We start from the raw sequence: 26,203 nt of genomic DNA, 5'->3' as shown, positions 1-26,203 counted from the left end.
GCAAAGCGACGAGAAAATGGACAAACAGAATTTAATGAAAATCGCTGTGTAAAGTTGGGGAATAAGGAATATCACAGAGTCGAGAGAAAACTAAACGTGAAGACCTACAATACAGAAGGCTCACAATATTGAACAACAATAACATTATATTGACCATTGTTTTTTGTGATGTGCTTTGTGTCTTCTGTTGCCAGTCATGTCCGATAGATGAGATTACTGCTGTATACCATGGTTTTTAATGTGCTTTATGTCGCACCCACACAGATAGGTATTACGGCGACGATGGGATAGGAAAGGACTAGGAGTGGAAAGGAAGCGGCCCTGGCGTTAATTACGGTACAGCGCCAGCATTTGCCTGGTGTGAAAATGGGAGACAACGGAAAACCGCCTTCAGGGCTGTAGACAGTGGTTTCTGAACTCACTACCTCCCGGATGCAAACTCACAGCTTCGCGCCCCCAATCGCACGGCCAACTCGCTCGTTTGTACCGAGTATAACAGCCTGCCTAGATATTGGCGGGAAGTAGCTGGGGAGTTAGATAACTTTCTTCTTAAGCATGCCATTCCTATGGTTCATAATTTTCCTGATACTACTGGTACGTAACGAACTGGTTCATCACAGCATTCGAGCTATTCAATCCCTACCCTGAGTCACTGATTGGAATGAGCAGTGTGTATATTAACGGAACAATGACAGAAGAGTGTTCTCGACTGTCTGCGGCCTGGTTATTCCAGCACTGGAACTTTGGACTGTTAGATCGGCATCGTAGTACTGTTCGTTAAAAGTGAGAAAATGTGCGGTTTTTCATTTGAGCGCGCATTTTATAACATTGGTTTTAATCCCTACATTCCTACTGACATTTCTGTAATAGCCTAAGTTAACTGCAGTTAGGAAAACCACAAAGACGGTATTTCTGAGAATCCCGTACCGAAGCACGGGTACATCAACTAGTATACATTATAATTCTACATACTAGATTCTTCCCCCTCTCCCAAATAGGGTACATGCCAAAATTATGTTATTCTGCAAACCCAAAAAACTACCATCCCAATTAAATACATATTGTTCCATAATCTTCTAACAGAATGTTCCAAAATCTTAGAAATCGTCCTAGATCCCTCCATCTCATACCTCAGTAACACGGCATTTTCTGTCCTCAGCACTCCATACATGACTATGTCTTTCACATCTCTGTATCATCACAAAAATATTTACATACAAAAATATGCACAGCACTTACCGAGACTGATATATAAACTCCAAGACCTTCCAGTTCCAATGACAATCACCCATTTCCTAGCCAAAACCACTATCCATAACGCATTTACCTACACCTTTCCAAATAAAGCAGGAGTACAAAAAGGTATCCCTCTGTCACCACTTTTGTATGTCCTGTTTTGGTATCAATATTACCCAAAGTCTACCCCCACCTTAATTGTGTCAGTTTGCTGAGCACACAGCAATACTGGCTGTGAAATCCAATAACCGATACTTGAAATCCCGTCTCCAAACCAATTTCTATGAACTCGAACAATGGATCAATCTCTGACAAATCAAAATTAATGTAAGCAAAAAATTTATAATTTTTCCTAATCATAAATGTAGATGTTGTCCGACTAAGAAACTCTTTTAACCTTAAATAATCAACCCTCTGCTGTAACGACCACACTTACCTACCTAGGCATAACGTTTCAAAATCATCTTCAATGGAACGGACATTTGGACCAAACTTATAAAAAGGCATCCCACAAGTTTCACCTCCTCCCCTGGCGTTAGGTCAAAACTGGGGAATCAAAGCCATACAAATCACACCTCCTACCAGGAGCCACTTCCCACTTCCGAGTCAGACCATAGATAAATTTAAATTCAAAATGGAATTATGGATAAATGCAGATCACATATTTTTGGGCAAGGTTCACCTTATTATTTTTGTTCCCCACAGAAATTATGACAACTTGGCTTATTCACATGGAGAAGAATTGGTTAATAATTTTCTGTCATCGATTGTATACTAATATTTAAAATATATATAAATGTATCTAAGTAAAAATATAAAATATATATTTAACATTGTTTCACTATGAGAAAAACAATGGTTTTGTTCTGTTATTATTTTTCTAGTGATTCAATACTTTAACAAGAAAACTATTTTTGTTTCTGACAGTTATACAAAAGAAGAAGATTTTTTTTAAATTTACTTCCATAAAATATTTACTTTCATAACATATCTATAAATATAATTGGCCAAGGAGTCCATTTGTTAGATTGATGACCCACTCCCGTAGTGGATAGCATGAAATAAATATTAAACTAAAAATATTGGTTCATCTCTCTTTGCCTCTCTCTGTCATTAGGAAAATATCTACCATGAAACAACTTACCCAGGTTATATTTGTAAAGATTGTGGAAGAACCTTTCTCAGGGGGTACAACAAGAGTCTCTCATAAGGTGATGTGTAGTGCAATTTTTCGGGTGCAAACAATGTAAATGTCTGTTCTAGAACCCTTCCAACAGCAAACAACATGAAGAAGCTTCTAGTGTAGGTTCAATGAGAAAGAAGTTTAAAGAGCTCAAATATATTCTACCAGATAATTTAACTTATTTATTTATTTATTTATTTATTTATTTATTTATTTATTCATGAATAGTAAACCTTTACAAAATATGTCAAACTCTCCTTCATTGTCTAGATTTACAAGTTCTGTTCCTTTGCTCACATCTCAAGAGGAAGAAAAGCAAGATAAATAAGAGGAAGAAAAAGATATCAATGGTATATACCATCAGAGTTGTTAATTTTATTCCTTTGCCTAAGCCTATTACAATATCTATCGCAGTGCAAACATCTAAATAAGGAGAGAAGCAGGATGATGTACATACTGAATAAGGCGATGATAAAGAATACAACCGAGAAGGTCTAAATGCCTTTTTACAAACAAAGCAGGTTAAATACAGTTTTCTACATATCAACTGTCTGCACTTAGTCCGAAATGTGAACAACAAGCCTCTGTTACCATATGTAGATATACAAAGTAAGATCCAAACCTACTCGTAGAACGCTTGTAACAGAAAAGAGCCAATCAACATTGTCATTACACAAGGTATGAAGCAGAGATTCTAGAAATAGTGCAAGAATAACATTGTATGGGTATTACAGAGTAATACAGTCAATACAGTACCTTTCTTTTTTCTGTAGCATACAGTACACTATCATGTGCAGACTCTGCAATAACCTACATCCCTTGGGGTTATATCTCCAACTCTATCCATAGAGCAGGTCTCAAGACTAGATAAAGCAAGAGAGACACCCGAAATAGTAGGCTAGCAAAAATGGTAGTTTAGGGGGAAGTATAAAATTTAATTCTTATATAACAGCGTTAGTAGTCGTTCTATCGAATAATCCTACATATGTAAAACATAACTTTTCTAATAATTTTTGGCCGAACTTGAGTTTTCGAGTTTTTGTACAGCTTATATTACCACATAATTATATTCACGAATATAAACTTAACTGAGTTGTAAGAAAATGGTTGCATAAAATGTAAACAAAAAAATTGTAATCACACCTCGTTAATCCACACATTTTAGTCACTGCTCATTAGCCTGCACTCATTAGTAACTGCTAATAAGCCCTAGATCAATTGCCCCTATCATTTACAATTTTTTATTAGACCCTGCCCATTATGTCATGCTTAACTGACCCTTGCTCATTAATGACTGCGCATTGCTGATGACCACACAGTTTTTAGCAGTCTTACCCCTCACCTAGGCAGTTTACCAAACTTGGAAGATAGATAGGAGTTTGTACCATATTTAGAATTAATAATAATGTTATTGGCTTTACATCCCACTAACTACTTTTTACGGTTTTTTGAGACGCCGAAGTGCCAGAATTTAGTCCCACAGGAGTTCTTTTATGTGATAGTCAATTTACTGACACAAGGCTGACATATTTGAACACCTTCAAATACCACCAGACTGAGCCAGGATCGAACCTTCCAAGTTGGGGTCAGAGGGCTAGTGCCTCAACTATCTTAACAACTCAGTACTTAGAATTAGATGACATCTTCTCGGCCTAGTTGGTCTCTATAAACTCGATATTCCACTAAGGTTTTAAGTCCACTTGTGACTATCATTCCTAAATCAGCCTTTTAGGCTGATGACAGTGCAGTTTTCAAGAATCGTAAAGCTAGCACTCAACTCCTAAGTTAGTTTTAGTGAGTCTACACAGAGCTGATAGCTATCATTCAACACATTCTTAAGTTCTGAGCCCAAAGCTTTAATCTTTAATGTAAACATTATGCTATGCAATTAAAAGTCTCTAAAGTTCAAATCTATATGCTCAAAAAGTTAAAATCCACAAGTGAGTGACTCCGTGGTCGCTCAGCTCTGTGAACCTGAGATCGACCTCCATTACGTCCATGTAAGCAATTCAAATTTTTAGGCCTTACATCACCTCCCTAGTCCCATATAAACAATGTATACTCACTATATTGTATATAACTACAAGTTCAACTCCGACGCCCTCAGCTTGCCTTCCACTACGCCCCTATCAGTATTAAACGTTACACCAACTCCCTAGTACCATTAACAAAATGTGTAGCCAAAATCAGTCTAGCTCGGGCAGTCGAGGAGAGAGGTTGCGTAGTGTAGTGCGTGCTGTGAACATGGTCGGTATTGAGCAGTACCGGGCCGCTATTGGCAAATGGCAGGCGAAGCAGAAGAAGGAGAACAGGAACGGATTGGTGATAAGTAAGGACGGATTAAAAATGAGTGAAGCGGTGCTGGTAGTGGCAGTGATAGCGGTGCTACTGGTTATTGGGGGGGGGGGGTGGAATTAAACCCAGGCCCAAATACCAGTGGAAAATATAGCACGGAGGATTTGGCCGCACTCAGGGTGGTTGTGAGTGAAGTCATGCAGGAAAAATGCCAGTGGGAGAAGGTGCAGGAAATAAAGGACATGATGGAGGAGCAGAGAAAGGAGATAGGAAACATGAAGAAATGGCTGGAAACGAGGACGGAGGAATCGAGCAGGAGAGTGGATAATAATGAGAAAGAAATCGAGTTATTGAGAGGGGAAGTGAAACATCTGAAAGAGGAGATGATGAGAATGAAGAAAGAAGCGGAGGAGTACGAGCAGGAGAGATTGAAGAAAGCCATATTTATATATGGAGTTGAGGAAGGTGTGAGGGAGGGCAAGACTGAACTGATAACCAAGGTGATCGTAGTCATACGTGATACAATGAAGATAAACTTCAGTAATGAAGACATAGACGATGTAGAGACAGTTGGTAAAACGAAAGGTCGGAGGCCTATTAGGGTAAACTTTTTATCCACCTTAATGGCAGAAACTGTGTTATGTAACAGTGATAATTTACAGGGACAGAAAATAAGGGTGAAAAGAGACATGGGAAGAGAAGGAAGTGTAAATATGAGGATCTTGAATAGGCACCTATGGAGAGCGAGGAACCAGGGGCTAAAGGCCCGAATAAGAGGTCTGAGGTTGGAGGTGACAAACGGGCGATGGGTTAGAGTGCACTCAGTGGTGAAGCTAAAGGAGATGGACAAAAACATGAGGGTTGAGGGTGGTGAGATGCCAAGGCAAGATGGGAAGAGGAAAGAAGAAAAGGAGAGGAGGAGAGACGTGGAAGGAGAGGAGAGCATCTCAGAAGAGAACGGGCAGTGCAGTCGGGATACAAAAGATGAAGATAGTGAAGTGGACAGTGAGAGTGAGCAGCAAGAAACTGTGAGAGCAGAGTGTAGTGTTGCAGTGTGCGAGAAAGGACAAGGGAAGGTGGATTCAGAAGACCAAAATAGTGAAGGGGTGAGTGGGGGTGAGCTGCAAGAATCGGTGAGAGCAGAGTGCAGTGGTGTAGTGAGCAAGAAAGGACACGAGGAGACTGATCAACAGGAAGGTAAAAAAATTATGAGTAAAGGAAGAAGTAGGAGCTTAAAAAACATCTGGGGAAAAGTACGTAAAGGGATGGAAGATACAGAGGACATGGAACGGAATAGGTTGGTTAAAAAAGGAGGAATGGAGATAAGGGATGAGAGGTCGAAAACTACATGAAGTAAGAATAGAGGGGGAGACTTAGAAGGGAGGGAGGGAAAGTTATAACTATATTGGAAAATAGGATGTGTGAATATTGAGGGACTAAGGAACAAATTAGGAAATAAGAAAGTTCGGGAAGTAATAGAAAGTTTTGATGTTGTGGCACTCTTGGAGACGTGGCTGGAAACAGGGAGGGAGATTTCATGGAAGGGGTTTGTGATAAAATATAAATATAGAAGAAAAGAGAGGAATAAGGGACGAGCACCAGGAGGGATGATAGTTCTAATTAGGGAAGAAATTAGTGAAAGGGTAGAAGATATAGAGACCGATATGAAAGAAACCATATGGTTGAAATTGAATACGGGAGGGGTTGAGGGAAGGAGGAAGAAAATAAATCTAGCTTTTGTTTACTGCCACCCTAGTAATTCAGCATATGCAAATAAATATTTTTTTGAAGAGTTATTGGTAGATATTGGTAGGATAAGAGGAATGTTTCCAGCGGAACAGGAGATGTTGTTATTCGGGGATTGGAACACGAGAATAGGGGAACAGAGCCCAGTATATAGTAGGGAGGATGGAATGTGTATGTTGAAAAGTAGAAGGAGTGAGGACAAAATTATAAACAGTTATGGAGAGAAGCTCCTAGAGATGTGTGCTGTGGGAAATTTGTATATTTTGAATGGGTGGATAGAGGGTGACAGGATGGGAAAATTGACATATGTTACTGAGAAGGGTGGTAGTGTGATAGATATGGTTTTAAGTTCTGTGGGGGTGATTGAGGATATTGTAAGAATGGAAATAAGAGATTGGATTGAATCATACCACTTCCCGGTGAGGGTTATGCTGAAAAGGGAGGAAGAGAAGTGTACAAGGAAGGAGGATGAGACAAATGATAAACGAGGGAGTGGTTATAATAAGTATAAATGGTCAGAGAAGGTGGGCCGGGATTGGAATAGGGTAGTAAAAGACGAGTTACAACTTCTGAAATATGGGTGCGAAGGGGCGTTAGAAGAGAATAATACTGATAAAGCCTTGGAATTGCTGCTACATCCAATAAAGATAATAGCGCAGAAGGCGAAAGCTAGAAAGAGAAGTAAGAAAGAGGGAGAAGAATGGTTTAATAGGGAGTGTGAAGGAATGCGGAGGAAGGTGATAGATGTGTTAGGAGAATATAGAAGGAAAGGTGGGAGCCAAGAAAGGGAGATTTTCTGTAGATTGAGGAAGGAGTATAAAAAGCAAATTTGTGAGACAAAAAAGGCGTGGTTAGAGGAATAAATTGAAGCCATAAATAAGGATTGCAAGACAAATAATTCTGAGAGAGTTTGGGACAAGACTAATAAAATTATTAAGGGTGGAAGGAATATAGAGAAAACTAGTATTGTGGGAGTGCAATGGGTCAGACACTTTGATGAATTACTAGGGGAAAAGGGGGAAGAAGGATGGAGAGGGATGGGGATAGAGGTAATTTGGAGAAATAGGAGAGTGGCAATTTATGACCTGGATAAAGAAATCACAAGGGAGGAAATCCTGAGAGTGATTAGCAGAGTCAGAACGAAGTCGGCCGGGGGATGTAATGGTATAAATAACAAGTTTTGGAAGGAAATTAGCAAAAATGAGATAATGATAGAGGGCATAGTTAAACTATTCAATAAGATATTTGAGGGAGGCAATTACCCGAAGGAATGGGAAACAGGAATTATATGCCCTATATACAAGGGGAAGGGTAGTAGGAACAGTGTGAACAGTTATAGAGGTATATCTCTGTTGAATTCCTTGAGTAAAATATACACTGGGGTGTTGGCAAACAGAATAAGCGGGTGGGCGGAAGAAAATGAAATTTTGACAGATTACCAAGGGGGATTTAGGAAAAAGAAAAGAACAGTGGATAATATAATGATAGTAAAGACTATTCTAGAAAAGTATAAGAATATGGCTAGAAGTACGGTTTATGTTGCAGCAATAGATTTTGAGAAAGCTTTTGACAAGGTGAATAGGGAGGCCCTATTAGATAAATTAGGCAGGCTAGGGATTTTGGAGAAGATGTTGAGGGCAGTGGAAGGAGTATATAGGGTTGTCAGGTTTTGTGTAAAATTGGGAGAAGAGAGACTGTGTGGACCCTTAGAGTCCAAAGTGGGTTTAAAACAAGGGTGCAAGTTATCGCCAATACTGCTTATTTTATTTATCAACGATATTTTAGAGGGGTTTGGGGCAGAAAATTGGGCTGTGCCGGTGATTAATGGTTTAGAGGTACCAGGACTGATATTTGCAGATGATGTGTTATTGATGACGCTAACTTCAGGGGGAATGAATAGAGCGTTAATGGGGATTGAGAATTAATGGAAATAAGTCTAAAATATTAGTAGTCCAGGTAGACAAAAGAAGAAAGATAGAAGGTAAATGGGTAAATCAGCGAGAAAGATTGGAACAGGTAAGGAAGTTGGAATATCTAGGAGTTATTTTTAATGATAAAGGAACGTGGAACGACCAGATCAAAAGGGTGAAAAATAGAGGATTGGCAGCCCTAGCCTCAGTCAGAAATTTGCTAGCCAAATACCCGGGTATCAGTTATACAACACTGAGGCTAGTGTTAAGGTCGGTAATTTTTGGGAGGGTATTATACGGCGCAGAGGTTTGGGGGCTGGATGAGAAAAGAGAGGAACTAAGAAGGATTGTTAGTAGTTTTGCTAAGTTAGTAATGGGCTTACCGAGGTGCACAGCAAATGTAGGGGCGGAATTAATGTGTGGGGAGGATTTGGAATCAGAGGGTGTGAAAAGAATAGTTAGATACTGGATGAATTTAAAAAGGCAGGAAGGTGGAAGGGTATTACAGGCAGCGTATGAACAGCAATGTAGGAGCATGTATAGGGGTGGATGCTAGAAAAAATAAAGGGATATTTGGAGAGGATAGGATTAGGACACCTGTGGGGGGAGGACTGGTCGAAGACAGAAGTGAGAGGGATGAAGATACTTGAAAGGAGAATTAGAGATATCCATAGGCAGAAATTATTGGGGGAAAGCAGACTGAGAAACTCGCTGACTGTTTTGACGAAAATAGAGGAGATAGCAGGGTTGAATATTAGATACGTTGATAGGTCTAAACGGTATGGGATGATGTGGTGGCTGGTAGGATTGCCAAGGAATACAGGGTGGCTGCATAGGAAGGGATAAGACATGGTGTATACTTTGTGGAGCTGTGAATGATGAATTTCACTTGCTAAGAGACTGTGAGGTAACGAGGGAGATAAGACATGGATTACTGAGTGCCCAGCATCGGAAAATATTGGGGAGAGGGGATTAGAAAGCAATCCTGAGATGGATTATTAAACAGTGGGAAAAAGGGGGTGAATTGAACAGATATTTATGTGCGGCAAAAAAGGCCTGCGAGAGTAAAATGAAGGAGGGTGAGTTAGATGGTGGACAAGGTGTTAGAGGGGTGGAATAGTTATGTATATAAGGGAAGGGGATAGTATGATATAATTCTAATGGGTTAGAGAATATAGGAGTCGAGTACTTAGTTATGTAGACGGAGTTGGGTAATGATATGGGATTGCATGAAGCTGTTTGTGTTAGAGTTGGTTGGAATGCAAGTGCTGAAATGCTGAGTGTTGTTGTTTGGAGTATTGATTAGGTGTAGGTCAGAAACAGTAAGTGATGCAAGTACAGAGCGCAATAAGGACACTTGATGAGCATGTTTGAACATTGAGTAAGTGACTGCTACAGCTAATGACAGATAGGAATAATACTATCATATTTATATTATTCTTATTCTTATTATCTTTATCACTATTTCTCTATGGATTCTGGGGTTTTAATTCAATGGAATGAGGGGCATGGCACGAGGTTCTGAGGATGACGGATACGTTTCCGGAGTGTCCAACGAACCTCATGGCATGCCCAGGGGATATGTGAGTTGTCTATTATTATTATTATTATTATTATTATTATTATTATTATTATTATTAATATTATTATTATTCTCTATTATTTATTTTACTCTGTATGTGAACATGTATAGGGGCGAAGTCGCCTGTTATGTTCAATAAATGTTCTAGTTCTAGTGTAGCGAAAATCTTGTTCCAAGTCCAGCACCGAGTCCTGAAGATCACCATCCAATGTTTCCCCTCTATGAGTAAAGCATACGTATTAAGCCCTACACCATGTTCCTAGTCTCACCAGTACAATGAGTAGCCGCCATTAAGTTCCAAGGTCCACTCCGAGGGAGCTAATGCTTCTCCACATTGCACAAGGATAATTGGTGGTATGTTATCAAGGCCAAAAGCAGCATGTGGTCGAGTATTTTGTAGGCAGTTAATTACCTCGATCTCTGTGAAGTAAAGGATGGAGAGGGAGAGTGGTAATGGCTTAGCTGTGTTTGGGTACATACACGTACGTACTTTACCTGGCTCATTATTGCCCCCTTTAAATTTCTCACTGAACGTTGAGGCAATGGCCTGGGGGGAGGCAACTATTGTCATTATAGTAGAATGCACTTTGTGCTGATTTGGCGAGTTTGCTATTAAAGTATTAACACATGTCTATGCAGTTGTTACTTATCTTGTTTATATCGTTTTAGTATGCTTCGTGGATGAGTTCCTTGGTGGTATTCCTCACGCATTTATATTTGTCCCACATAAGATTGCTTGTATACTGTTTCCGTTTCCTGTAAAGTATATTCCTTTTGCATATCACTTTGACTACTTCTTATGTGATCTATGGAGAGTTTTTCTTGGTTATGATGGGTAGATGCCTTCTTAGAAGTTATGATAGCAGTTCCCAGCCGGCTTTCTTGTAGTAATATACTTCTCTATTACATCCCTTATACTGGTGGTTTCTTGTATTTTATGGTAGCTGTAACTGCTAGGTGTTCGGAGGAACAGAGGATTACTTCTGCTTTCAGTACTGAGGATGGAGGGTTTGTAAGGACAAATGTTTTCATTATTCGGGTTTGTTCAGTAATTCATTGTTCAAGGAACACGTAGAAATCTACAATGAATGCTGTTGCTAATGGACGGATGGGAAGAGGCAGGATGTGAGGGCGATCGTGCTGCCAGAACATTTCCAAGGTAAAATCACCAGTCTTCTAGATACTTGTGAATCAATATTGTATATTTTGTACAGGGCTTAGAGACAGTAGTAATTCCTTATTACCGAGCTCGATAGCTGCAGTCGCTTAAGTGCGGCCAGTATCCAGTATTCGGGAGATAGTGGGTTCGAACCCCACTGTTGGCAACTCTGAAGATGGTTTTTTGTGGTTTCTCATTTTCACACCAGGCAAATGCTGGGGCTGTACCTTAATTAAGGCCACGGCCGCTTCCTTCCATGTCCTACCCCTTTCCTGTCCCATCGTCGCTATAAGACCTATCTGTATCGGTGCAACGTAAAAACGAATAGCAAGAAAATCCTTATTGATGGCTCGGGGAGGGGGGGGGGGGGTCGGTGCTCAGTACATGGAACTCATGAGGAACTTGCTTCCAGCGAATGTGAATTCCACCCAAAAGAAATTTTGCCTTCATTCTGCTCAAAACGCACAGGGTTGAATTCGGGTTTCATGGCAATAAGTGCTCCTCCCCTTGAGGTTTCCTAAATACTGTGCATGATTGAGGTAGCACTTCTATTTCATAGATTGACGAATTCAGTCAGGATTCACTAACACACGCTATTGGTGGGTCTAACGCAGCAAGAATGGCCAGAACTGCCTGTTTACGCTTCACAAATTTCAGGCTGTGAGCATTAAATCGAAACACAGTAACTGTCCTGTTATGTGGAGTCCAAAATTCTGAGTTCCCATTTACACTTCATGATGTCATGTTTTAAAAATTATTCTGAGATTGAGGAGAACTACATTTCCAACATGACCACGTCTCCACCCCCGAGTTAATTTCCTACAGTAGAGCTGCATTAATCATTGCACCTGTTCTCTGGACTTGCGATTAAGAAATGTGCACGCCAAAAATAGCTGATTCACATGATGTTTAGAATTACACATGTTACACAGGCATATCAATGAGACTTCTGAGTTTCGTCCTGGGTTCAATTCCACATCTCCACTAAGTGCAACTGAACACATCACAAGGTAGAGTAATGATACGGGCAGTTTGGCAACCTTGTTCCCTCTGCATCCCTAACCCTCAGACATCTTTTACCCATTCCTGCGGTGGACTGTAGACCTTCACTTCTACACCACGCCCAGGAATTAATCTCACATTTAGATACTACTAATAAGCACTTATTAATTTCTAAATCTGTATACAATGTTCTGTTTGTCGAGGAGTACTTGATACTATTTTTGCAGATGTTATAACACTTCATACCATTAAAACACGACACAAACATGAAAAACTCGTACACTACGGAGATGCTTGCCACCACATTGAACTATTTTCTGGTTATTTTGTTGCGATGGGCTGAAGATTTACATACTCGAGAATAACATTCTTGCAAAACCAAACATTTGATTCCTTCACTTTCATCCAACACAGCCAGACAAGAGGCAGTGTTGCTAACATTTCTATCCCAGAATATACTTTCCACCTGCCTGAACACTGAGGATGCGGAGGGCAATCTCTCGCTCTGAAACAAACCCTAATTTTGCTTTTGTTTACTCACTTAATTTAACCGTACCAGCATGCATTTCTCAAATAGGTTGCTTACCTCTTACTCATGACTGTATTTCAGATTTATTGATTTGATAGTCCTTGGAATATTGTGATGAGTGAATGAGTGGTGTTTTGCACCATGTACCGAACCCCTCCCTTATCGTTGGTAATTAACCCAGGACAAAACGCAAGTAAGGAGATCCGAGGCGTGGACTTCGAACAGGAAAGGCAGAAAACAGCCCCAAACTGGAGATGTCCCTCGTTATTAAAGAACAAGGCAAAATACCAAGCACTACTCTGAATGAAAATCAGTTAAAGTTAAAATGAAGGTTCATTGAATAAGTAGATATGAAACATAAAAGAACTGAAAGCCAGAAATCGAACCAAAATAAATGGATTACAGCATAACGTACCTCCTCGAATGATGATCAACTTAAAGTCGTAGTGTGAGCTCAACATTTCCATTTTCTAACACCCAAGAAGTATTATAACAAACTCGCTGTTTTTGTAATGATCTCGTTACCTCATAGATTTGTACCTCTGCCGTACACACGGCTTAATTAAGCTCGATATTTTTACGAGAAAAACTTCATTCATATCATACTTCTATTCGCACTACTATCCACACAACAATAGCCTTCTGTTACACTCCATCAAAGCCCACACGTCCAAGGAGAAAAAAAGGGCAGGCAAGAAATTAAAGAAGGTATGACATGGAGCAGAGAGGAAGATCTCTGCACCACGGAGATAATAATAAACAAAGGGGATCACGGGCATGCGCGTAATCAAAATATAAGAAGATAAACATGGCCGCCACACAGGCAGGAAAAAAATCCAAGTTAAAGACCTGTCCACCGAGCTCGATAGCTGCAGTCGCTTAAATGCGGCCAGTATCCAGTAATCGGGAGATAGTGGGTTCGAGCCCCACTGTCTGCAGCCCTGAAGATGGTTTTCCGTGGTTTCCCATTTTCACACCAGGCAAATGCCGGTGCTGTACCTTAATTAAGGCCACGGCCGCTTCCTTCCACTTCCTAGGCCTTTCCTATCCCATCGTCGCCAAAAGACATATCTGTGTCGGTGCGACGTAAAACAAATAGCAAAAAAAAAGATCTGTCCAAAAATAAATAATGTTGTACCGCAAAGAAATATAAGGTACAGACCAAGGATTAAAAGAAAATAAAACTAATCAAATGGTGATATTTTCATTTCGCCCAATCACCAACATTCATTCCAACATTCACACTATGTCGGTATCGGGAAGTAATTATGCGAGCGGTCGCTCGAGTTGAAAGTCAAACACCAATTCAAATAATATGACTCACCTTGTCACACAGTTAGGTCTCACATATATCGAGTAGTAGCGTGCATACTGCTCAAACATTTCACACCGGAAAATCAGAGAGAATCACTTACCAAAAACCTAACAGGTCCGCGCTTCGAACGACCCGAATGGAAGCTTCTAGTCGACTCAAAGGGCGTACAATCATTGATAGCGAAGTGCAATAAACGTAGTGCACGAAATGTGTTATCAATCGGAGACCAAAGTTACCAAGATATCATGATCACAATATCACTCACACAGATTGCTGCACGCAGCGAAGCAGAAAGAAGCACATCGATCAGTTATCGATGACAGTGAAGAATGTATTACAAACATTCGTAAAATCAAAGTTAAAAACTATGACCAACATACCTGTAATATTCATACTTATCTTACCAAAGGAATGCAGTAAGAAATTGTTTTAAATACACTGACTGACAGAGCAAATGCAACACCAAGAAGGAGTGGTCAGAACTTTATGCCAATTGCAGGGTAGACTGACGTCACTGAGGTATGCTCATGATGTGAAATGCGCCGCTGTGCTACGCACGTAGCGAACGATAAATGGGACACGGCGTTGGCGAATGGCCCACTTCGTACCGTGATTTCTCAGCCGACAGTCATTGTAGAACTGTGTCGTGTGCCACAGGACACGTGTATAGCTAAGAATGCCAGGCCGCCGTCAACGGAGGCATTTCCAGCAGACAGACGACTTTACGAGGGGTATGGTGATTGGGCTGAGAAGGGCAGGTTGGTCGCTTCGTCAAATCGCAGCCGATACCCATAGGGATGTGTCCACGGTGCAGCGCCTGTGGCGAAGATGGTTGGCGCAGGGACATGTGGCACGTGCGAGGGGTCCAGGCGCAGCCCGAGTGACGTCAGCACGCGAGGATCGGCGCATCCGCCGCCAAGCGGTGGCAGCCCCGCACGCCACGTCAACCGCCATTCTTCAGCATGTGCAAGACACCCTGGCTGTTCCAATATCGACCAGAATAATTTCCCGTCGATTGGTTGAAGGTGGCCTGCACTCCCGGCGTCCGCTCAGAAGACTACCATTGAGTCCACAGCATAGACGTGCACGCCTGGCATGGTGCCGGGCTAGAGCGACTTGGATGAGGGAATGGCGGAACGTCGTGTTCTCCGATGAGTCACGCTTCTGTTCTGTCAGTGATAGTCACCGCAGACGAGTGTGGCGTCGGCGTGGAGAAAGGTCAAATCCGGCAGTAACTGTGGAGCGCCCTACCGCTAGACAGCGCGGCATTATGGTTTGGGGCGCTATTGCGTATGATTCCACGTCACCTCTAGTGCGTATTCAAGGCACGTTAAATGCCCACCGCTACGTGCAGCATGTGCTGCGGCCGGTGGCACTCCCGTACCTTCAGGGGCTGCCCAATGCTCTGTTTCAGCAGGATAATGCCCGCCCACACACTGCTCGCATCTCCCAACAGGCTCTACGAGGTGTACAGATGCTTCCGCGGCCAGCGGAACACGTGTGGGATCTCATTGGACGCCGTTTGCAAACTCTGCCCCAGCCTCGTACGGACGACCAACTGTGGCAAATGGTTGACAGAGAATGGAGAACCATCCCTCAGGACACCATCCGCACTCTTATTGACTCTGTACCTCGACGTGTTTCTGCGTGCATCGCCGCTCGCGGTGGTCCTACATCCTACTGAGTCGATGCCGTGCGCATTGTGTAACCTGCATATCGGTTTGAAATAAACATCAATTATTCATCCGTGCCGTCTCTGTTTTTTCCCCAACTTTCATTCCTTTCGAACCACTCCTCCTTGGTGTTGCATTGTCACTGTCAGTCAGTGTATAACATATATCCATTTGAAACATAGGAATGCAATTTCGGTCCGTATGGGCGGCATTGTTAATAAGTCTCATGTAAACAAAGGCAAAGATAAGACTCCAAGAAGATGAAACTAGTCTCGTAAAAGGAACGATCTTTAGTACATATTATGAACAGTGCTGCTTTCACTAGCGCAGCCATGGAAGTAGATAAGTCATTTGAATAGACGTAGACAGAACTCATTTGCATATCAAATCATTGCATTAGCAGCACAAATCAATTACTACCATACATTGCCTGTGATCAGCAGATTGTGCAGAAACGAGCTACTACTTACAATGTCAGATGCATGAACAAGGACTGTGAAAGTGCAACAAGAGGCCAAGTTAAATGTCACAGAACAATTAAGACTTGACACTTAGACAATTAAATATCTCCAAACTGCATGGAGCAGTGTTTATAATGAAGTGCTGGAGGTGAAGAAGAATAAACAAAATACAGAGGATCTAAAATAACACACCAGCCTCTGTGGATCATTGCTGGACTTTCAGCCACTGGATCCCAGGATCAAATTTTCAAAGGTCTGAACGAATTTTGAGTATGAAAAGCAAATTGAGTGCATGGTCATCCAACTGCAAATAACCAGGCCTTGAAATATAAGAAAGAATCCAGGCAGGTGTCCGATGTTATTCTTCTGTCTGAAACAACATTAAAAAATATGTACCTAACAACACCAAGATAAAAATGTGCTATTCCATCGTACGAGCCAGTGTATTCTATGGCTTTGAAACTTAACAAGCCACCAAAGGCAACAGTAAATATATGGATGTAACAGTAAGAAAGCATTTTCGAAGTGTCGCTAATGAAGAAAATTGGGGTTTCGATAGAAGAATGCAAAGATGTGCAGAGGTATGAAAGGAGACAGAATCAAGTTCCTAATTCACAGCAGGTTGATTCTCTGGACTGGCAATGTTGCAAGAATGGCCAACAGCAAAGTCATGGGCAACCAGACTCCCCAGGAACACCTGTTATAATATGGAGAAATGAACTGGGATGGTAACAGTAATAATTGTACTGGCTCAGGTACCGAGTGGTGCCAACTAGGCGGCCTGCTGATCACTAGATACTACAGGCTGACACATTTTAATTTCGTGGAATTTTGTCATGAGCCACGATCAAACCAACAAGTTCGGACCATGAGTGAAGTACAGGAGTCAGAATTCGAGAATGACCGGGATGGACCTGTGCTCGCATTGAACTCAAGATATTGAGATTTCGAGGACTTAACTCCAAATCTTGACTGCAGAGGGAGCTACTGAACACATAAAGAGCAAATTCCATATTGTTGAGGGTTAGAGGTGTAAAATCTAATAGAGTTAAACAGTACTTACTTGTCTTCTTCCTTGAAAGAAGCGACCAACTGACCAACTGTGTGTTCATCTACACATATTTCATTCTTAATATTTGTGGAACGCTGTAAAACAAATATGCAAAACAAAGTAAGAAGAGTAAAAGTTTATAAACAGACAAGACACAATGAATATTGAATTTTCACAACCACATTGTAATCGAAACAGACTTTCAAGGTCGTGTTACGTACATGTAGTACGTGTTGAAGAGATGTTAAGTACAGAACAAAAATGGCCGGCCGGACACCAGTGGGATCCCACGACCTAATACGTTGAAAGTCTGTTTCGAAGACAAGACACAGCTGACAAAGTAAACTGCATAGTTGCACAATAAAGATATGAATTTAATCTCCCAATGCAAAAAGGAAACAAACGAGTGTCAATTCAAAATTATATGAATAACAAGAAAAGGCATTCATAATAGGATAAAGAGGACAGCACAGGAAAAGGGAGCAAAAGAAGAAGAAAACTTGAAGGACAACAATAATCTCTGCAATTCTTCAACAGCTTCCTACAACTTCCTGTCATTGTGTTCATCCTGTTATGTGTTCTTAAATGACCGGTCACTTGTTTGTTTCTTGTGTTCCACAGATGACTCTGATTGTCAGACATACATTGGATCTTAACCAGAGACAGGTCAATCTGTAGCCTACCATATTCAAGTTCGTACACAAATAGTCAGTTGTTGGACTTTTCATTGACTCTAGACAATCTGAAGGCTCTATCAAAATAGACTTACAAGATTTACACTCAGATTTTAAGGGACAATGCTGACGCCGTTTACTACGGATAGCAAGTACACCGCATACCCGGAAACCCCAGAATTGATTCTCAGACAAGTCAGAGCTTATTACTATACACTCATGGCTAGTTGCTGGTCGAGTCAGGCTATACGAGAACAATGAACGTGTTAACTTATAGAGAGGTAGAATCCTTAGTCTAAAGAGCCAAGATAATGGCCATGAAAATTTCTTGTGCTCATCACACATAGATTTGTAGACTGCATGCCGTCAGGCTGAGCAGAGGTCGCTTGGCAGGGTAATGCTCATCAGAGCTGTAGGGCCACGGGTTTTGGTTTGGTCTTAAAACGACTCTCTTCAGAGAGTTCAAAACTACCTAATACGTTTCTTAGACATGAGCAGAACAGCCTAATATTTAAAAAAAATTATCATTCAACTGAAGTAGCCTACACTTGACTTAGCATGCAATGTTAGATGAATGTTAACTCTCGCGTTTTTTGAAAGAGAGAAACCTTACACTTTGCTTCCTCACAAGTGAACTTTCCACTTTTCTAACAAAGGTGAAGGGATTCAATTTAGTTAACTGTCAATGTGTATTTCATCAATAGAGCAATATTCAAATGAATTCATCAATCTAAACCTTAGTAATGAAAGGTGAAGGATCATAACAAATGTCGTATATTTTGAAAGTAATAACCAGTAAAACGAGAAGAAACTCCCATTTCAAACGCTGCAAAAAGAAATCAAGGATCGAAAGTACATGGGTAACACTGCCCTGGAAATTCTCAAGGCTCCGGCTGCATCTATGGATATGCCACATAGCATATGTAGAATTATATTGACTTTAATATAAAATTATACATCGGAAAGTCAACCGCACTTGTTCACAACAACAAAGCTGTAAGCAAAAATCTATATTAACTTCATGAGAAGAAACACGCTTGAAACAGGCGATTCTCCAGATACATCCACAAAATATTCTCAATGGACTGTTCGTATGATAATTAAGTCGGCCACAGGTGGATGAAAACAGAAATGATGTTTAATTAGCTCTAGGATATGAAGATGAATGAAGTATGGGAGATAAGACGGTTGGAACTTTAATAGAGACAACACTGCTGCAGAGACGCCATGCAATGGAATTCTTTCTTGCTAGTTGCTTTACGTCGCACCGATACAGATAGGTCTTATGGAGAAGATAGGACAGGAAAGGCCCAGGAATGGGAAGGAAGCGGCCGTGACCTTAATAAAAGTAAAATGGGAAACCACGAAAAACCATATTCAGGGCTGCCGACAATGGGGTTCGAACCCACTATCTCCCGGATGAGAGCTCACAACTGTGCGCTCCTAAACGCATGGCCTAATCGCCCGGTGCAATGGAATCTAATAATGTCACTGACAGCACACGTTAGTTGCATACCTACTGTACCTTATCTCAGAGCATACCTCCTCGTATCACACGCCTGCAAACGGGCACATAGAACACAGCCTATGGTTAGCTGGCAATCTAAGACAGTGTTGTCACGATGTTTTTGAAACAGTAACAATGGAATATTGGATGAAGATTGAATGTGCCAGAGGTCGTACAGCACGGCAGTGTCCTCAAGGTCTTCAGGAAGCTTGCAGGGAAACTGCATAGCCTTACAGGACTGGCACGGTGGGTAAAAGCCATCAACAAATGATGCCAATAAGTTGCAGACGTGTGTCAGCCAGTTATTCTAGTGTCAGTGAAGGAGAAGTGCTTGCTCTTGCCGTGTTAATGGACACTGCTCGATGTCATATGATATGTGAGCTGGCCAGAGACACCGGGCTAGCTAATACGACTGTGCTTCATATTGGAGGGAACACATGGGCATGAGAAATATTTCATCAAAATGGGTTCAGCATGATTCAAGGAAAATGCAGAAATGACTACATGATGCTGCTCGTAACCATTTGGAGTACTGTAAGTATGAAGAAAAGGTTTTCTAATGCCATATCGTTACGCTGGATGAGAGATGGGCTAAACTGTATGAGCCACAGCTGAAGTGCTGACCGAAATAATTGCATAATTACGAGAAACCCCAGCCATGTGAAAGTTATTGTTATACTCATGTATGACTGTGATGGTTTTATCGTAACTCACTATGTTACTCCACAGCAACCGCCAATGCGTATTACCCATCATTTTCCACGACAACGCTCAGCCGCATACAGTGCAAACGTGGCTGATTTGCTCGGTCGATAGGGCTGGGAATTGCTGTACCTTAAACTATAATCCACAGATTTAAGCCACTATGACTTTGACTTGATTCACAAGATGAAGGAACTACTTCGGGGCCTTTGTTCCAGAACAGTTTCAGAGATTTGTCAGGCAGTAAACTGCTCAATTCGAACTACCAACATAACAGGTGCTGCAACAGTCATCCTATGATGTCCTCATCATTGGCAACAAGATGTACACAATGATGGTGACTACTCTGAAGGACAGTAAATCTTGGTATAACATTCATACCTTTTGTATGAGTTGTAACTCAATATTTGCTACTATTAAAGTTACAACCCTTGATGATATCCAGTAAGTTCCTATTTACAACTTGCTCCATGGTGCTCCGGCACAGACAGGAAAGTGCCAGGAGTGGGAAGGAAGCAGCCTTGGCGCCGACTTACGAAAGCGTTCCATACGAGCCAATTTGGACCGAACTGTTTCGTACCAACTTATAAACGTTTGTAGTTTAAGTTACTAGCAAGTGATAAGTCTTGCGCCGCATGTAGATTACTCTCTGAAGTTCATTGAAACTTCTAAATGGAATTCACCTTTCTTAGACCACAGAATACTGTATAAAAATGCTATCTGCTTGCACTTGTTAGTAAACAAACATGGCTGATGATTATGTAGATATCTTAAAGTGGTTAGAAAATGATAATGAGAATGATTTTTCTTCAGGAGACAGTGCTATTTCGTACATTAATAATGATAGTGTTAGGGAAAATTATCCTAGTGATGACGACAGCATGGACGATGTAAACGAAGACCCAGGTGGCGGGACTGCTTTACAAGATAGTTCAACACTGAAATAGTCAAACATTTCCAATACACCTAAAAAAATCCATTCACTGGTGCTTCTGGTCTCAGTGCCGTTCGTTTGAGAAGACTGTGTATTAGATGTGTGTTCCGAATTTTCTGGGGATGAGTTCTGGGAAATGATTGCGACAGAAACCAATGGATATGATGCTGCCTTCTAGGCGAATAAGTTGATGAGAAACAGTCTGAAATATGACAGTAAGTGGTATCCTTGCACGGTTGATGAGATAAAAGTGTATATTTTTGCTGATGATTCTCATGACTCAGGTTAGAAAACCTAAACTCAAGTTGTGCTGGTTTAAGAGGAAGGTTCAGAAAGCAAATTATTTTCAGACTATGACATTTGAACTATTCTGTCAGGTATTGATGACAGTGTTATGAAATTTCTAGGTGCAATAAAATCCTTCCAAAAAAGACAGGTTCGTTATGAAAATTTATAAACTCCGTGAAAGTGCTTCTGGATACTGTTCCCAGTTCAACATTTATACCGGACAACCCAAAGAGGGTGTTATTCCAGCAACAAAAGCAGCAGTGTTTGAAGCAAACTTGAACCACGGTCATGTATCTTGATAAATGGTATGTTTCTCCTGAACTTTTTCGCACCTTGTTGGGGAATGGAACTCATGCTGTGGGTACCGTATGCTGTAACGGGACGAACGTGCCTCCAGAGTTCCGCACAGTAACACTGACGAAGGTGGGGTTGCTAATAATATTCTTACCACAAAATGGAAAGACAGAAAAGATATGTTTTTACGTTCAACTGTTGATAAGAACTTGAGCTTTGTTGTGAAAATTCAAAGAAAACGAGGTGGAGGAGAGGAAGTAGTGAATAGACCCTATGGTATTGCAAGATATAACAGGAAAAATAATGCAGTACATCGTCAAGACCAGGTCCTTGCATGTTTCCCCGTAACACGTTGCGACCCGAAAGATGGTGAACTATGCCTAGCAAGGAAGAAGTCAGGGGAAACCCTAATGGAGGTCTGTAGCGATTCTGACGCAAATCGATCGTCGGCGCTGGCTATAGCGGCGAAAGACTACTCGAACCATCAAGTAGCTGGTTCCCTCTAAAGTTTCCCTCAGAATAGCTGGTGCTCGAACGAATCTCATCCGGTCAAGCGAGTGATTAGAGGCCTTGGAGCCGAAACGACCTCAACCTATTCTCAAACTTTACATGGGCGAGATCTCCGGCTTGCTTAAAATATTTTTGAAGCCGCGAGAGATTTATTTCTACGATCGGAGTGTCAAGTGGGCCACTTTTGGTAAGCAGAACTGGCACTGTGGGATGAACCAAACGCAGAGTTAAGGCGCCCATGGACTACCAAGGGCTATAAAAGAATAATGCTGTATCTATTGGACATGGCTTTCCTCAATTCATACGGTGTTCATGAAGGTTACTGGCAGGCGGCTGCATTATACAGACTTTATCACGGCATTTTCCGAGTGACTGTTGGAGAGTGTTACTCTCCCGCATAAGACAACAAAAGGAAGAACGCACAGTCAAGACAGCCACCTGCGGTTTCAGGCAAATGTATGGCGACATTTTCCAGTGCCTATTCCTCCAACAGAAAGAAACAAACATCCTTCTAGCCCTGCAAACTTTGCAAGGGTCATAAAATAAGGTCCGAAGTGAGGTGGCTATCTGAAAAATGTGGTGTCCCACTCCATCTGGAGAGCTGCTTCAAAATATATCACACGATGATTCACTACTGAAGACTGACAAACAATTAATGAAGAGTTAGGCATTGATCTGTGATGTATACAGCTTTGGAAAAATGCCACTTTTTGACAAATCCTCAATAAATATTAAAGCATAATTTTTGAAAATAAATATAATTTTCTGTCCCTGCAGGTTAGACTATCAGTCAAGTTCCAATGGGTTAATTACAGTATAGTTTCAGAGTTTGCCTGGTTTATAAGTGGGAAACCACAGAAAATCATCTTTGAAGAATGGCTGAAATAGAAGTGGAAGGATGTTCGACTTTATGGCCTTCGGAAAGGTAGAAACTGCATGCAGGAAAATCAAGGAAGCCTTTGGAGAAAGGAAACCTGGGTAAGAAAGGGAAGTGATGGCTGATACGACAGTGCCGATGGATTGGATATAGAAGAACACAGTCAACAGCTTGCTGATAATCCTATGAAAATGCAGTCGAACGATTGAGCTCATTTCATATGTGCATCTTTCCCACTGTATCCAAGCAAATCCCCTCAACGAGAGCTCAGATGGAAAAAGCTTCTAGGGAAACAAAACAAAGCATAAATATGATAGAAACATATCCAACACCAATACCAAGGTAAAGAAGTAGATGATAGTGTTCTGGAACAATAAGAGGCTGTTGATGCTGATGAAATGAGAGTCCCAACTTTGAGGTCAGAATTCGAGAAAGTTTCGAAAGACCTAAGTATAAACAAGGCACCAGGAATTGATGACATACCATCAGAATTATTGACTGCCTTAAGAGAAACCTGCATGGTGAGGTTATTCCGTTTAGCGAAAAAGATGCATGAAGAAGGAGAATTGCCATGCGATTTTTGGCAGAATGATGTTATATATATTCCCATGAAAGCCGGTGCTGACAAGTGTGAAAACTATTGCACCATTAATTTAGTATGGAAATACAATTTGAAACCAAGTTGGAGGATATCAATTTGGCTTCAGAAGAAATGTTAGAACACATGAAGCAATCCAGGCTTTACGTCTGAGGATTGAATTAAAAAGGACAAGCACACATACATAGTGTTTGTAGAACAGGAAAAGGCATTCGTTATCAGATACCGACAAAGAATAATTATTTACGATCTGCACAAAATAATTCTGCTGTGATAAGGATCGAAGGCTTTGAGAAAATAGCAGTATTCCATAAAGGAGTGAGGCAGGGCTGCAGGTTCACCCTTCATCACAATGTTCATATAGAAGAATGAGGCAGTAAAGGAAATTAAAGAGGAATATGGAAAGGGTATCGCAATCAAAGAATAGGAAATCAAAACTCTGAAGACTGCTGATGATTTTGCTATTTTATCTCAGTCTGCAGAAGATCCGAAGAAATTGTTGAATGGTGTAACGGACTCTTCACTTCATCGGCAACTACTGTTATGAAATTCGCCACGCACATAACCTTTTTTCTACGATTAGTATGGACTTACCCTCATCATGATATAAACTGCATTTTTTCTCCAACTGGAACTTGCATACTTCTGTGAACTTGCATACTTCATACTTTGCATGAACTCCACTCTATTCATCTTCGATAAACTAACTTCCTTTTTGCCGGCTGAAGTCATGTGACCGCCTGGTTTATTCGCGCATGCTTCACTAATCTCTGGAATCTTCCAGATATATTTCTCATTATTTCCCCTCTACTCCACACTATAAATACCTGGCCTTCCTCTGGAAATATTGAGATGGACTTAGGCCTGTGTGGAGGGAGCAACATTCTACGTCAACTTCGTCCTTAATTACATGTGCCCAGAAGTCTTCATTTGCGGGCAGTTCAATTTGCTTCAAGATGAGGTATGACAAACTGATTTCTTTACTGTAAATACTTTTAATTGCATTGGGATAGACTTTCCCTGCAAAATTAAGCTGGGAGCATGGCACTTCCAGGCCGAAATTTCACTTGCCCCTTTGGTATTTAAAACTTTTCATTGACGACCTTCGTAACAACTTTCTTTTGAAATGTGCGTGTGGTGTATTGGCAACTGTGCGACTTCTACTGTACACATACTTCTATTCGTTCAGTGCTTCGGGATATTGTGAAACTGGTTCAATGGAACTACATTGTGATTATTCGGCTGTAGAACTACGTTACCTAGTGTTAATCTGTGTGATAACAGAAGTGGTGGTGACCTGCATATAGTATTTGCATTTTGCTCAGATAATTTTTCTGCTGGTATACTCGAATTTGCTAACTGAACATCTTCCCTTTTTTGTCGTTCTGGATTTATCTTTTTATTGCAGTATTCATCCTTTCCTTGTTTGTCCCTTTCCTTTCCTGCGGCATCTTCTCTTTTTCCTTTCTTTCTCTTGGATATCTTCTCCTTTTTTTATAATGAATTTGTAATCCGTGTAAGTGGTTGAGAAAATTTTATATTTGTATAGTTCTCCTTTCATGTAAATTGTCAGAGGTTTGATTTATTGTTTCAATATATATATATCTATTTTTAAATTTTATACTGGTTTCTGATCTATTTTCACTTATGTCCCTTATTCCTCCTTACATTTTTCTTTAACTTTCCAGGTTATGTAGCATACTTTCCTTTCCCCAATATCTTGTTACTCTGCAATGCTTGGTGGAGATTTCTAAGACCACGGCCTCCATTCTTAATTTGATAATTACTTCACTGCATAAATCTTACTACTTGAGGGAAACTATTCTTAGATTTTCCCTTGGCACTATTATACATAATATATGTATATTACTCCCATGGGCCCCGTTACAATGGTACAGACAGATTCTTCGGGAAGGAGTATGATATGAAAGTAAATAAATCCAAAACAAAAGTAACACAGTGCAGTAGAACGAAGTCAGCTGACGCAGGAAATATTAGATTAGTAAATGAACTCCTAAAGGTTGTAAATGAATATTGTTACTGGGGTAGTAAATAAACTAATGACAGCAGAATAACGAGGACATAAAATGCAAACTGCAGGCTAGCACAAGCAAGGAAGGCCTTATTTCAGAAAACAAATTCGCACCTTTCAAACACTGATAAACGGATTAGGTACTTAGATGTTTATGGACACACTTGTCTGGAGCGTGGTGTTGTATGGAAGTAAAACATGGAGGATAACTAGCTCAGAAAAAAAGATGGTAGAAGCTTCTGATATATAGTGTTAAAGGTGAATGCTGAAGGTGATTTGGGTGGATCGAATCATGATTTAAAGACACGGAATTAAATTGGTGAGAGATCAATTTGGCTAAATTTGACAAGAAGAGATAGAATGAAATGACATATCTTAAGACACCCAGGACTTGTTCAGTTGGGTTTTGAGGGAAGTGTAGTCAGTAAGAACAGTAGGGGTAGGCCAAGATATGAATATGACAGGCAGATCAGAGCAGATGTAGGATGTAGTAGTTATCTAGAAATGAAAAGGATACCACAGGATAGGGTCATATGAAGTGCTGCATCAAACCAGTCTTTGGACTGATGACACAAACAATAACAAGTGAGAAATTGTGTCTTGGATAACAGAAACTGCAATTCCTTTCCAAGAGGACATGTGAAA

The 26,203-nt window shown here is 40.8% G+C and overlaps 1 protein-coding gene across 1 annotated transcript in view; it reads right to left on the bottom strand.

Moving 5' to 3' along the window:
* Nucleotides 1-26,203, bottom strand: part of LOC136885055 (uncharacterized) — a 93,630-nt gene that overhangs the window by 15,932 nt on the left and 51,495 nt on the right. Inside the window, exon 4 of the mRNA XM_067157449.1 lies at nt 17,155-17,237. Coding sequence (XP_067013550.1) covers nt 17,155-17,237 — 83 coding nt within the window. The remainder of the gene's footprint in view (nt 1-17,154; nt 17,238-26,203) is intronic.

The sequence above is a fragment of the Anabrus simplex genome, chromosome 13 (genome assembly GCF_040414725.1).
Source record: "Anabrus simplex isolate iqAnaSimp1 chromosome 13, ASM4041472v1, whole genome shotgun sequence".
NCBI classification, from domain to species: Eukaryota; Metazoa; Arthropoda; class Insecta; order Orthoptera; family Tettigoniidae; genus Anabrus; species Anabrus simplex.
This window is presented reverse-complemented; position numbering and strand designations above follow the sequence as displayed.